At 47.3% G+C, this 13,868-nt stretch overlaps 1 protein-coding gene across 1 annotated transcript in view; it reads left to right on the top strand.

The window, feature by feature from the left end:
* The window catches only part of LAPTM4B (lysosomal protein transmembrane 4 beta), a 54,523-nt gene extending 40,925 nt beyond the window's left edge, over window positions 1-13,598 (top strand). Inside the window, exons 6-7 of the mRNA XM_004580621.4 lie at window positions 800-895; window positions 13,134-13,598. Of these exons, the coding sequence (XP_004580678.2) occupies window positions 800-895; window positions 13,134-13,211 (174 nt within the window). The 3' untranslated portion in view covers window positions 13,212-13,598. The remainder of the gene's footprint in view (window positions 1-799; window positions 896-13,133) is intronic.
* The last annotated feature ends 270 nt before the right edge of the window (window positions 13,599-13,868 follow it).

Below are 13,868 nucleotides of genomic sequence, written 5' to 3'. Positions count from 1 at the left end.
TCAGACAGAGGATCTTCCTCTCTGTCTTTCTCTCTGCTCTCTGTATATCTGACTTTCCAATTAAAAAAATCTTTAAAAAAGAAAGAGAAAGTGAGAGTTCGTTCATGTGCGGTTTTACTGCCCGCAGCCAGCTCTGGGCCAGGTGAAGCCAGGAGCTTCACCCAGTTTTCCCCTGGGAGCGGCAGGAGCCCAGGCGTTTGGTCATCTTCATTCTCTGCTGCGTTAGCTGGGTGGGAGGCAGCTAGCTTGAACCTGAACCAGTGTTCTGGTCAGTAGAGAATGCTGGCATTGCAAGTGGTTCCCTCACTTGTCACACTGCAAGTCTGGCCCCTGCTGTTGCTCCTCGGTGAAGGTTCATCCTCACACCATCTCCCTGATTGTCAAAACAAGACACCTTCAGTTTCACTCCTCAAAGACAGAAGAGAAGGCAGTGCTTAGTGCTTCGCTGAGCAAGCAAGTGATGGGAAGAATATGTCCTCACAAGACCATTGGGAAATACAGCAAGCAGTTAATGCCCTAACTCAAGATGACAGACCTGTGTAAGCAGGCAGAAGCTTTCTCCTGTTGGAAGTGATTCGGAAGTGACTGAGCGCGCCAGGCCCCTGAGAATGCTCATGTGGCTTTGTGACCTTGCTTTTTCCCCACAGCTTCAATAAAGAAGTGATAGCCCTACGAAAACTGTGTCATGGAAAATAGCAACAAATTTTTGAAAGTGTTAGCATAATTCACTAAGTGGAAAAGGTGAGTACATTGTGTACCTTGTCAAATAAAATAATGACTCGTCTCTTCTGCCCTGCAGGGCTACCTGATCAGCTGTGTGTGGAACTGCTACCGGTACATCAATAGCAGGAACGCCTCCGACGTGCTGGTGTACGTGACCGGCAACGACACTACGGTAGGTGTGGGTCGCTCCCCTGTCCCCAGCATCCCCCATGCCTCTGTTGTTGGCGCAGACTCTCTGAGCTGCTTTGTCGGCAAAGGACTTGCTGCCGATTGAAGTGCCTTGTGTTCCTTCTACCTTCACTGTAGTGAAATGTAGGTGGCTCAGCTTCTGGTTAACTTTCGATGCGCCTTAAACTTGACTCATTCAGCCATGGAATATCATGATGGATATGTCGTGCAGTTTTACTTGACCATCTCACTTCACATACAAATAAAGCCAAATTTTGTAATTTCGGATGTAGATAAATGAGAATGGCAGAAGTACTATGTCTTAAAAGCTTTCCCTCCTATAAGAGCTTTTTTTTCTTTTTAAAAGATTTTTAGAGATTTATTTCACAGATTTCTTTGCTTTTCCTGGGTACCTCAGCAGGGAACTGCATCAGAAATGGAACAGGTGGGACATGAAGCATTGCCCAGGTGGGATGCTGGTGTTGCAGGCGCCGTGTTACTGCTTGCACCATCATGCTAACCCCTTAACAATTTTAAAAAATCAGATATGATTTTGGAAAACATGTCTTCACTGAAAGTGTCCTTAAAATTATTTGTGTTTATGTAAACTATGGCTTGTGGCAAAAGTCTTAAGTTCTCTGATATTGGATGCCTGTACTATACCTGAACTAGTGCCTGATTCCAAGCTTGGTACAAATGAGTGCTCGGTGAAGATGGGGCTGGGTGATATTAGCATATGAGACAGAAAGGAACGAAGGGTTGCAGAGGCAAGGACTGTACCAACTAGGACTGGACAGGTGAAAGAAGAAATAAGTGTAAATGATATATTAAGTCTAAATTACAGTAGGGTCCTGTTTGATTTTGATTTGTACATTTTGGTGACTTGTTCATGCTGTGACCTCACTGATAAAATTTCGTCCTCTTCCTTCTAAAAATTTTTAGAAATAGAAAATTTGAAAGGCAGAGAGGGAGAAAACAGAGAAGTGCTGTGTTTGTTGATTTACTTCCTGAATGCGTGCAACAGACAGCCTGGGCTGGGCCCAGATGCAGCCGGGCGTCCAGCCCTCCTACATCTGCCTGGGTGGCAGGGGTACAAGAGCCCAGGCCATCACTGCTGCCCCTCGGGGTGCCTGTCCCTGGGACCCTGGAGTCGGGAGTTGCAAGGACTCAGACACTCCGTGGAGTGAGACATCCAAAGTGGTATTTTTTTTTAAATGCTAATTTATTTGAAAGAATTACAGAGAGAGAAGGAGAGGTAGATCTTTCGTCCACTGATTGATTCCTCAGATGGCCACAGCAGCCAGGTCAGGAGCAGGAGCCGGGAGCTTCTTCTGGGTCTCCCACATGGGTGCAGGGGTCCAAGGACTTGGGCCGTCTTCCATTTATTGAAGATTTTTGATTTCGAGGAAACAGTGAAATTGTTAAACAAATGAAGTGATCCAGAGCCGGTGTCGCCTGTATCACATATGCCTGTTTGATTTTGGTTGTGATTTGTGCATTGGGGATTTTATAGAAATTGGAGTGCACAGAAGTAGAAGTGCTAAAAATACAACATACTGTTGAAAATTCTTCTCCTTTAGAAGATATAAAAATATGTGGGGGAATCTTTATGTAGCCTTGTTGCTAAAACTTACCAGAATAGCTGTACTTTTAACTCTGCACTCCTGGGTCTTCCAACAGCAGGCCTCTGCTCAGAGCAGCTTCCAGCTGGGTTAGTTGATCACAACGACAGGTTGGGGCCGCAGACTAGGGCTAGCTCTATTTGTTTGTTGGTATGTTATGATTGTGGAAGTTCTTGTGATAATGCTTTCTTAAGATGTATTTTGAAGTGGGATCTAAAGGCTAAGTTTTAGCTTTTTTTTTTTTAGTTTAAGGTTCTCTGGTTTTTTGTTTTGTTTTGTTTTGTTGAAAGCATTATCTTCTTTCACAGTCTAGAATTTCTGATAGTGTACTGCATGGTCCCCTCTTTGTAGTAAATTGTTGAATCTAGAGGCTTCCTGTATTTAAGATGTGTGTTTTCCAGATGCCATCATAGGTGATAGTTTGTTTTTCAGGAGTCAGATATTCTTTTTGTCTTTCTTATTGGGGTTTCAACTAGGCTTGCTTCATGGTTAGATCAATTGATTCAGGAGGGTTGCAGTCACTTGCTAGCTAGAGCATTTTCAGCACCTTGCCAGGTACACTTGTTGACTGTGCTACGGAGAAACAGACTTGATTTTGTTCTCACTATCAGTTGTCAAAATGGGTTATCTGTCATCTTCAGTTACACCCATCATGAGTTGTTGATTTTTGTTTTGTTTGTTTTGCAAAAGGAAACACTTTTGACTACCAGTTCATTCCTTAAACACCCACAGTGATTGGACTGAGCTAGCTCAAACCTGGCAACTGGAAACTCCATCTGGATCTCCCACATGGGTGGCGGGATTCAAAGACTTGAGCCGTCATCTGTTACCTCCGTGGTGTGCGTTAGCAGAAAGCTGTGGTCGGGAGGGGAGTTAGAGCTTATTTCAGGATACTCTGCTGTGGGATGCGGGCAGCATGCTAAACACTGTGCCAGACGACTGCCCTGGCCCGGGAGCGTTTGGCTAGGACTTGGATGGCTTCCAGATACTGTCTGATGGCTAAGCTCGTCTTGCATATTTCTTGCCCCAGACCTGGAGTCAGCCATTTCTCCCAGGAACCTGTTTTCCCTTTGGTAGGAAGTGATATCTGAAGGACACAGTCTGGATTGTAAGGCAGGTTATTAATGTATTTTATTATGAATTATTAAGTAAATTTTAAACCAGAGTGCTGCATGGTTCAAGGTTGTTTTGATTAGAACTGAGGAAGATAATTTAGTGTTCTAACTTAAACACCTTCCTCCCCTACATCCCCACACAAGTCCTCCTTGGGAGAGCCTGAGTTGGACTTGGAATGATCTGGTTTGGCCCCTCAGCTCTGAGTGCCCTGAGGACCTTCCCTCCCACTGGCTGCTCCGCTTTCAATCTTCCCCCTTGTTGTTGCTCCTGGGAAGTAGCAGAATCCGGCTCAAAGCCCTGGGCCCCTGCCATCCCCAGGGGGCTCTTGGCTGTTGGCTTCAGCCTGGCCCAGCTCTGGCTCAGACTGGGGAGTCAGCTAGTGAATGGAAAATTGATCTGTTACTCTGCCTTTCAAATACATAATCTTTAAAGAAGGAGGTCCTCTGTGTTTCTCTTTGGTCTATACCTTTTTGGGCTCCACATGGATCATAGTGTGCGCCGGCAGAAAGCCTCACAGTACGTTGTCAGTAGACGAGGAGGGAATGCAGTGGCAAGTGGCAGTCATGAGTTTGAGGAACTGTGAGTAAAAGAAACTACATTTCTGACTTCCTCTTGCTGTTTTGGAAAATTGCGTAGTTCTGTGCTTGACAGTGTACGATTAGAAAGTTCTTTATTTTTTCCGTTTAAATATTTTTTTTTTTATTGGAAAATCAGACATACAGAGAGGAAGATCTTTTGTCTGCTAGTTTACTCCCCAAGTGGCCACAATGGTTGGAGCTGAGCTGATCCAAAGTCAGGAACCCGGAGCCTCTTCTGGGTCTCCAGATGCAAGGCGAGAACCTCGACTGGTAGGCTTTTACACTGGGCTCATCTTTGCAGATTCTTTAGAATGGAGTTTCTGGAGTGGGTAGAGGAAGGTTTTACTGAGAAAGGTGGTTACTGGGCTGCCCCTTACCCCTTTTATAAACATGTTTTAAAAAATTGATAAAAGGGCGCCCGGCGTGGTGGCCTAGTGGCTAAAGTCCTCGCCTTGAACCCGCTGGGATCCCATATGGGTCCAGATTCTAATCCCGGCAGCTCCACTTCCCATCCAGCTCCCTGCTTGTGGCCTGGGAAAGCAGTCCAGGACGGCCCAACGCCTTGGGACCCTGCACCCGCGTGGGAGACCTGGAGGAGGAGGTTCCTGGCTCCTGGCTTTGGATTGGCGCATCACTGGCCGTGGCAGTCGCTTGGGGAGTGAATCAGCAGATGGTAGATCTTCCTCTCTGTCTTTCCTCTCTCTCTGTATATCTGACTTTGCGATAAAAATAAATAAATCTTTTAAAAAAAATTGGTGAAAGGTAAGGTGAAGTGTGAGAGCTTCCATCTGCTGATTCATTCTACCAGTGGCCACGATGAATGGGGCTGGGCTAGGAGCCCAGCGCTTCAGGTCTTCAACAGGGTGATGGGGCCTAAGCACTGGAATCAGCTTTTACTGCTTTCCCAGGAACAGTAACAGGAAGCTGTAATGGAATTTGAAACGATTTTTTTTTTAATTGGAAAGAGGAAGATCTTCCATCTGCTGATTCATTCCCCAAGCGGCTGCAACAGTTAGAGCTGTGTTGATCCAAAGCTCTTTCAAGTTTTCCACGTGGGTACCTGGTCCCAAGGCTTTGGGCCATCCTCAGATGCTTTCCGAGGTCACAAGCAGGGAGCTGGATGGGAAGCAGAGCTGTCAGAATTAGAACTGGTGCCCATATGAGATCCTGGCACATGCAAGGCAAGGACTTTGGCCACTAGACTACTGTACCAGGCCCAATCATGTTTTCAATAATCTGTTTTAGATTGGTTTCTTTTTCCTTGAGGTTTAATATTTTCTGTTTTAGCACGGCACATGTGACAGGTTGATGCCTGTTAACTCAGTGAAATTCTGGTTGAGAGGGCATCTTGGAGACCTCAAAGGGTTTGTATCGGAGATTCCTCCTTAAATTCTAGGGTAGTGGCTGCCGCCTGCCAGGCTTTGTGCTAGGTGCTTTCCAGAAATGAATTCAGTCTTACAGCTGCCCGTCCTTGTGTTACAAATGAGGAAACTGAGGCACCAGGTCATTCGCTCCCAGAGACCCCATGGCTGTGAGTGAACAGCTCAATAGCTTGTTCCGGTCCTCTGTTACCCACCCTGTCCACTAGACTGCAGCCAGCACTGGGCGTTCTCATTGCCAGTGTCCGGCACTCTGGCAGCAGGCGACACTTATTCATTTAGAACCATCTTTTCAGGTACAGATACAGCTGTAGGACCTGTGTTGTGTTCTGTGCTATAATACTTGCAAGGGAGGGGAGGGCGAGTCAGGAAAGGTAAGATTGAACGTTTCCTTGTTCCCACCGATGTGCTCCTGTCTGCTGCCTGCTCTGAAGGTGTGCTGAGGTGTGCTTCTCCCAGAGCCTGCATCTTGCTGGGTTCATGTGTGTGCACAGCTTCCTCCCCTACGCCCTGAGGTGTCCTCCTCACGGCTTCTCCTCACCTCTAACATAGGTTCCGAAGCTCCCAGTGAGTGATGTTCGTGTGTGTGTTTCCGTAGGAGCACATTTGAAGGGTGGGGGCCTTTGGGTCCAGGACATCTGAGAGTCTCAACAGAGCAAAGGCACCTGGAGCAGTCAGGCCAGCACATAGACATGGAGACTCTCAACCTAGTTTTTTTTCTTTGAAAACACACACAGTGCTTGATTTCTTATGTAATCACACATACCCCAAAACAAAGACATGTTCCTTTTTACTCTAGGGACAAATGAATCATTGCTCTTTATTTTAACATTCTAGGAAAGATTTCTGGGAATGTAGTGTAAGGAAGTAATTTAGTGTATAAGATACCCATGCATTGTTGGATGCATGGGCATGCAGTCTGAGCATCTAACCCTTAGTGAATGGCTGGGCTCAGTAAGGGTATATCCACTTGACAAAATGTGTTTATTGCATGACTGTGGTTAAGAGCAGACAAAAGACGTGTGATGTTTTAAAAGGCAGAATAGAGAGGTTTGTAGTGTAGTTCGAGCTGGTAGTCAGCACATTACACTGTGGTGAGGAGCGGCTATTTCTTGCTTGCCATTGATGCCTGGTGGTTGGGGTGGGCTCCCGGGGGGTGGAGGGAGGGTCGCAGAGGCTGTGCTGTCCTGGCAGCTCTCCTTTCCCTACCCTGGCCTGTGGCAGGAACTGAGCCATGCGCCCCGTGGAGCGGCAGGAGATTGTACAGCAGGTGGCGCTATGCACGCACATTTCGGTCTCTGGGAGTGGTGGGTGGTGGATACTGTGGTGATTGCCGTTCCTCAGACATCCTCAGTAATTAAGTATCTAACGCTCACGCGATACGTATTACAAATATTTAAACACACAGAATTATTCTGACTTTCCGTGTGGGCTGCGAAATTACGGGCTGTGAGAATTTTTGTGACCTAATTTAAGGTACTTAAGGTGGGAATCCCCTATTATGATTCAAATCTGGGGAAGAATTTTGAATGCGTCTTTTGCTAGGAATTAAAAGTGAAATAATGGCATCTTATAATATCAGATGAGAACAACTACTTCTGCCATGAATTGCAGCTAAAACTGACTTCTCTTATTTGTCATTGTGGAAATGATTTCTTTATTTTTCTAATTGGGGCAGATTTTCTCCTTAGGATCCCCCAGAGTTCGTTCTCATCTCCCGGTATGGCAGGCTCGTTGAATGAACGAACCCATTAGCTGTCAATGGCAATGTTGTTTTAGGTACTGTCAAGTGCTGGTGACACAAGGCAGAGCCTGAATTCAGAGGGGAAAGTGGGTAACTTTCACAGTGAGAAATGCATGGTTCTGTTTACGTACATACTTAATTGTGTGATAGTTGGGTTTATCCCTGGATGTCCTTTGTTAAAAAGGTTTATTTATTTATTTGAAAGTGCAGAGTGATATCAAGGTGTTCCATGACTGGTTCACTCCCGAGCTGGCCACAATGGCTGTGGCTGGCCCAGGCTGATGGGAGCTGGGAGACCTCCATGAGAATGGCCCAAGCGTTTAAGCCATCTTCCTCTGCCGTCCTGGGTGCATTAGCTGGCAGCTGGGTTGGAAGTGGAACAGGCAGCAGGTTAGCTAGCTGTACCACAATGCCATGTGCTATTGACTTATGGGCTGTGGGGCCTTGGGACCGTGTAGTTGGTCATATGACATCCTCCTGTGTTCCAAGGCCATCAGAATTCAGGGTCGTGCTTCTCCTTAGGGTAGGAGAAATGACAACTTTTTTTTTTTTTTTTTTTTTTTAATAAAAGGCAAGACAGTGACTATTTAGGTCTTGTGTGCATTTAATCTCTGCCATGACCTTCAGCTCAGTGTTGCAGCATGAATGCAATGAAACCATCTGCAGACAGTTTGTAAACTAAGGTGTGTGGCTCCATAATGTTTCACTTCACAAAACTGAAAGAACAATTCAGCCCTTTGATTATAGAAGAAACACTCTTGGCTCCCAGGCCAGACAGAAATGGAGCAGGACGGGCACTGGGACATAGGTAAAGCCACCACCGGCTCTGCCAGCATTCCCTTATTTGAACCCATGTTCAAGACCTGACTGCTGCACTTCCCGTCTAGCTCCCTGCCAGCGCACCTGGGAGAGCAGCAGCAGCAGGCGGCCTGCTACGAAGGACACAGATGAAGTTCCTGTTGCACAGCGCTACCTGCTCTGCGGGTTCTTTATGCTGATATGTTTCTGAGAAAGTGTTAACTCTTCCGTGTTTATATTCCCATGCTTGCAGATCTAATTCAGGCTTCATATTGAACCAATCACAGTAGGAAATCAATAAAGAAATCCTTCACTTGCAAAATAAGTAAATAAATAAATAAACCCAAACCAATTGTTTTTTTTTTTTTTTTTGACAATCTTTACATAGTTAATTACGGTAAAAAGGTTCAAGGGCTATAGGAAAGTGGGTAAAACTATTATTTCCATATTTTTCCTTCATGTATCTGAGGTAAAGGGGAATATTGAGGGAGAAGCCCCACCCAGTTTCCCACCCACCCCAGGTCCCGGATGTGGGGCATGCTCTGAGATACTTGCTCAAGTGGTTTTGATAGTTCACCAGTTATGAATCGCTGAGGTCATTGAAGAATCCACTGATTGACATAGGCCATCATAGAGTCTCCGTTTGCCCAGTATTTTGCTGCCAACATATAGCTGAGATGGTTGATTGACTTGTTCTGTCTTCTGTCTTTCTTGGTTAGGGTTCTGAGTCCAGCAGATTGATTGGGGAGATCCCCAAAGAAACTTAGTCTGAGGTGTTCCCAGACCAGATTCTTGTATGTACTAGTGAGTACAGAGCCCGGCACAGTCTATCGCTCCGATCAGCTGTTGGTTGCAATTGCTTGGTTGGTTCTGTTTTCAGCCCCGACTTTCACTGAAATCAATGGGTGTTGCAGTCCAGCCTGGTTCTGCCCAGCTCATACTCAGACCTCACATAAACCAGTGGGAGCTGCAGCCTTGTTGGAGCGACCCACAATAACCCCCACCAGGCCCGCCCCCTACCCTGGTTTGCCAATATGTGTAGCAGACTAGTTCAGTCTGTCCCACATCCCATTCGGCTCTCGTACATGTCAGTGGGTATTAAAACCTTGTTCCATCTAACCAGCTTCACTATGCAGCCCATACAAATGCTGTTGGGTGTCTGTCTAGCCATCCCAGCACCTGTCCTAGTTTTCATGCCCTCCTGTGGGAGTGGTAACCCAAGAGGGAGGAGCCCACTATTTCCCCCCTAGGCCTCTCCCACTCCTGGATTATGTACTCTCCAGGTGGTTCTGTGGTTTGACTTGACAGAATTAGCCCCCAGTGCCAACTTCTGCCAGCTGATGCTGCGGCTAAGCCCAAACAACCCTCACCCACTCTAATTTTGTTTACATCAGTAGGAATAATCAGCCCAGCCTGGCTTTTCCCTGATCTAGTCCACATGAGGCCTACAGGTGCCAAACCAATTGTTCTTGAAAAACAGTAACTGTAATACCCACTAGGATGGTCACAGAGAAGTCTGTGAAACTCAGCTTCCACATGAACACACAGTCCACCATGACCCGGACACCAAAGGACACTGGACAACTAAGGTACCACAAGGTACTCCCTCACCCCATCCCAGGAAACCAACCCCACACGCTTCAACCCCAGGGACACCAGCCAGCAGCAACCCACAATGTGGCCCGGTGCTGCTTAGCATGTTTCCCTAGCTCCTAGCACAGTGTCTCATCGCTGATTGGATTCCTTGTTGTCAGCGGTCTCTGCTCCATGCAAAGCCCGACGGCCCTCAGTAGAGCAAAAGACACTCCCATCACCCCAGAGATGACGGGAGATTTCGAGTTGGAACTAGGGCTGGAGGTCAATGACAGACACGCTAAGTATGAGGGAACTTATGACTGCCTAGCAATGCCATGGCCACCTTAGTTTGTGTATGTCAGGCATGGCCAGTGCATAGTCTCTTATTGTTCTAGGACAAGGATGACGAAATCAGATTTATGGTTCAGATCAATGTGACAACAACGTGAGGGAAACACAGAAGAGAAGGAAGTGTGATCTAGTAACAGGACTCATTTCTGCCTTTCATGATGAATGGGTCTTGGCCCCAGCGGGAATCGCTTGTGCCGCAGGATGTGAGGTTTTGCAACCTTTGAGTTACTTTGCCCACCAGCTGTCGCGAGTTGTTGACATGGCTGTGGAGCGCAAAGCTTCTTCCTCCGCCAATACTCTGTGTCTTTGTTTAACTGGGCCAGAAGGGACCAGGAGCTTTGTTCGCACCCAGAGTGTCACCTAGCATAAGTACTTCACGAGAAGGGAGCTGTAGAGGGAGGTAGGTGCTCGTGTCCTAGTGGCCCTCAGGGTCTGCTTGCAAGAGGATGGCAGTGTCCCACAGTTAGCTGCTCTGCGGCCTGACCTGTCAACAGTGACTTGGGCGGCCATGTGTAGCTTGGAGCCCTGTTACACCAAGTGCAGCCGGACAGGCAGTGGTCTTGGGTAGAGGTTTGTCAGATGGGGTTGGGGGGACTGTGTTTACCTGCTCCCCGAGCTGGACTGTGGCTTGCTGGACTTGAGGTTGAGGTTTCTTAAGTTGATGAAGGTCATGACCCAGACTCTTTGTTTGGTTGGTTTACTTTATTGAAAAGGCAGATTTACAGAGAGGAGAAGACTCAAAGAAAAAGATCTTCTGTCTGCAGATTCACCCCCTGAATGTCCACAAACAGCTCGAGCTGAGCCGATCCAAAGCTTGGAGCCAGGAGCTTTTCCTGCGTCTCCCATGTAGATTCAGGGGCCCAAGGCTTTGGGCCGTCTTCCGCTGCTTTCCCAGGTATATTAGCAAGGATTTGGATCTGAAGTAGAGCAGCTGGGACTGGAACTGGTGCTCCTGATCAAAGGTGGTGGCTTCACTCACTGTGCCACAGCACTGGTCTCTGTTTAACTATATTTTTTAAAGGAAAATAAGAAATGGCTTAACTAAGCATCAACTTTGAAAAATGTCAGACTAATTGAATTTTTACATGTTTCATTGTTTGGCTGATTTTATATTAATTGTCCCTAGGGCCTCCTAGCATTTTGATTCCGTGGAAGAGAAAAAATACGATTTTAGGCAGTGTTAACAGATGAATAGAAATGGAGGGTAGCCTTCTCTAAATCAGCATCACTTAGATGAGAAGATGATGTGATCCCCTCAGGAATTTCAGATCCGTTCCATTTGGAGAACTTTGGGAAGTAGTCCAGCAGCAAGAGGTGTCACGTGGACCAGTGTTCTGCAGTCAGCAGTTACGATCTGAGGCTCAGAACACTAAAACCAAGTGAGGCTCTGAAACATCAGTGAAAGGAACCATTCTTCTGCTGCCATCTTGACCTTTGTCTCTTGGGTCCAAGGCATTCGACTGTTTGCAAGAACAAGCCGGCAGAATGCAAAAACACTCAATCCGAAATGAACTTGAAAGTGTATCTGCAGGTGAATCGCGAGACAGCGTGTCAGACTACCAGGCCAGACGTGACAATTTTTCCTAGAAAAAGGCAGATCACAGCACATTTTATTCTCCTTTCTTTTTAAGAAAGTGTTGTATTTCCTTCTGTGAGTTGTTTGGAGGGTTGTATTTTGCTTAAAGGATGAAGTTGGTGGGGACGCCTGGCCCTGATTTGCCAGCTCTCCGGGGTTTGAGGATGCTGGTGGGCATGAGTCTGCCGGCCATTTCAGAGTTTGTCGGGGCGCTACTAGTGGGCGGTGTCTTGGTGTCCATCTCGGCTGTTTTCTACCTGCTGTATAAGTTTGTGTCTCCAACACGGGCTCACAGGCAGGGCAGAGACACACTGCCTCGTTCTAGAGAATGCATCTTCTGTCTCTGCTCAAGTGGAAAGGCTGTGGATTCCATGCTCTGCATGCTGGGTTGAACTTCAGGAGCTGGTGCATGCTCCATGGGCCCCAACCCTTGCCTTCTGTTCTGCGTTCTTGCCTAAGTCATTGCCTTCATACGACCCTCAGCGTTAGCAGCAAATGTTCTGCTCACACGCCACCCCAAGTCTTCCCAGGGTTCTTCCCACTCAGCCAGGTTAATACCTATACCCTGGTCTTTGCCTCTGTGCCCTGTGGGTCTCACCCTGAGTGGTTCTGGCTGAACCGGAGTACCTGGGCTCTGAGTGTGTGTGTATGCTTCCACACCCACCCATGGGTCCTTTGGTTTTATGCTTAGAGATGTGGCCCCTCCCTGGCAGTCCAGGCACCCAAGACATCCAGCCCTACGTAGGCAGCGTTAGGAAAACTCAAGGCCTAGGTGCTCTCCCCACTCACTTCCTTGAGGACCCAGGAAGTCTGATTGAGGAGCAGGTTAGGATCCCCACATCTCACGTTGAAAGGCTGGCTCTGGCCTCTGACTCCAGTTGCTGCCACCCGGACCCTGGGAAGCAGCGATGCTGACTCACAGAACAGAACCACACTGAGTTCCTGCCCCGACCTGGCTACAGTACAGCTGTGGCTGCTGTGGGCATTTGGGTTTCGAGAGTGAGAGCTTAGTCTCTGGCTCTCAAACAGATCTCTTATCATGGATGTACCTACTTGCAGGAAAATTGAACTTGGCATATATATATATATATATATATATATATATATATGATGGAAAATGTTTATTTCTGTTAAGATTCAACTTTAGGCAACGTGTGTTTCTTTTTGTCTGTTTTACTCAGAATTACACAAACGAGGAGATATGAAAGGGAGATCTTCCATTTGTTGATTCACTCCCCAGTGGCCACAAAAGCCTGGAGCTGAACCAGGCCAAAGCCAGGAGCCTAGAGCTCCCTCCAGGTCTCCCACATGGGTGCTGGGGCCCAACCGCTTGGGCAATCTTCCACTGTCCTCTCACGCCATGAGCAGGGCCCTTCATCGGAAGTGGAGCAGCTGGGGCTGTGCCCCTATGGGATGTCAGCTTTATGTACTGCCCTCAGGGCCAGCCCCAATGCCATGTGTGCCCACTTCCTCATATTCACTCCTTCTTGCTTTTCTTCTCAGGTGCTGTTGCCTCCATATGATGACACCACAGTGAATGGGGCTACTAAGGAGCCACCGCCCCCATACGTGTCTGCTTAAGCCGGGGAACAGGGCAGCAGAGCAGACAGCAGCGGCTGGATGTCCCGGGCACGCACAGTTCTGCAGTTTCCCTGCTGAGACGAGCGCTCTCTGAGTTACCATTTAGATGTTAAGTTGAAATCCTCCTTAGTCTCACACATTTGCTTGAGCTAAAACACTGTGATAGATTAGCCTTGGGGTTCCTCCTGTTGGGGTGGGGGTGTGACAGGCTCCATTAGTCTCTCCTGGGCAGGCATCGAAGGTACTAGCCCCAAATATGGACGGACCTTGAGTCAGAAATCTAGTTTTTTCTACCCTGTGGGACAATGATGATCATCCTTTTTTCCCCCTCTCTGTTCTCTGTATCTGGTTTGGAAAGTATAAAATAAAGATGAAAATGACACAGTACTTTGCTTAAACCATCCAGTGTGTAGAACAAACAGGAATTATGGAAACAGGAATGCTGAGTGTGGAAAGCATTACCCGGAGTAGAACACACAGACACACACACACACAAACAGGAGTTTGCCTACAACCCTGTATACAAAGAGAACATCCAATTGCTCTGTGCAGTGGGATCACTGCTGTGTATTTCCTGGATGTCAGGGATAAGGGTTTTTCCTTCTTGCCCTGCAAGAGACCTCCCACTGGTGTGGCTTTCCCAGTATACTTCACCAT

The sequence above is a fragment of the Ochotona princeps genome, chromosome 9 (assembly GCF_030435755.1).
Source record: "Ochotona princeps isolate mOchPri1 chromosome 9, mOchPri1.hap1, whole genome shotgun sequence".
Lineage (NCBI taxonomy): Eukaryota > Metazoa > Chordata > Mammalia > Lagomorpha > Ochotonidae > Ochotona > Ochotona princeps.
Note: the sequence above shows the minus strand (reverse complement) of the source record. Positions and strands in the feature narration are given on the sequence as shown.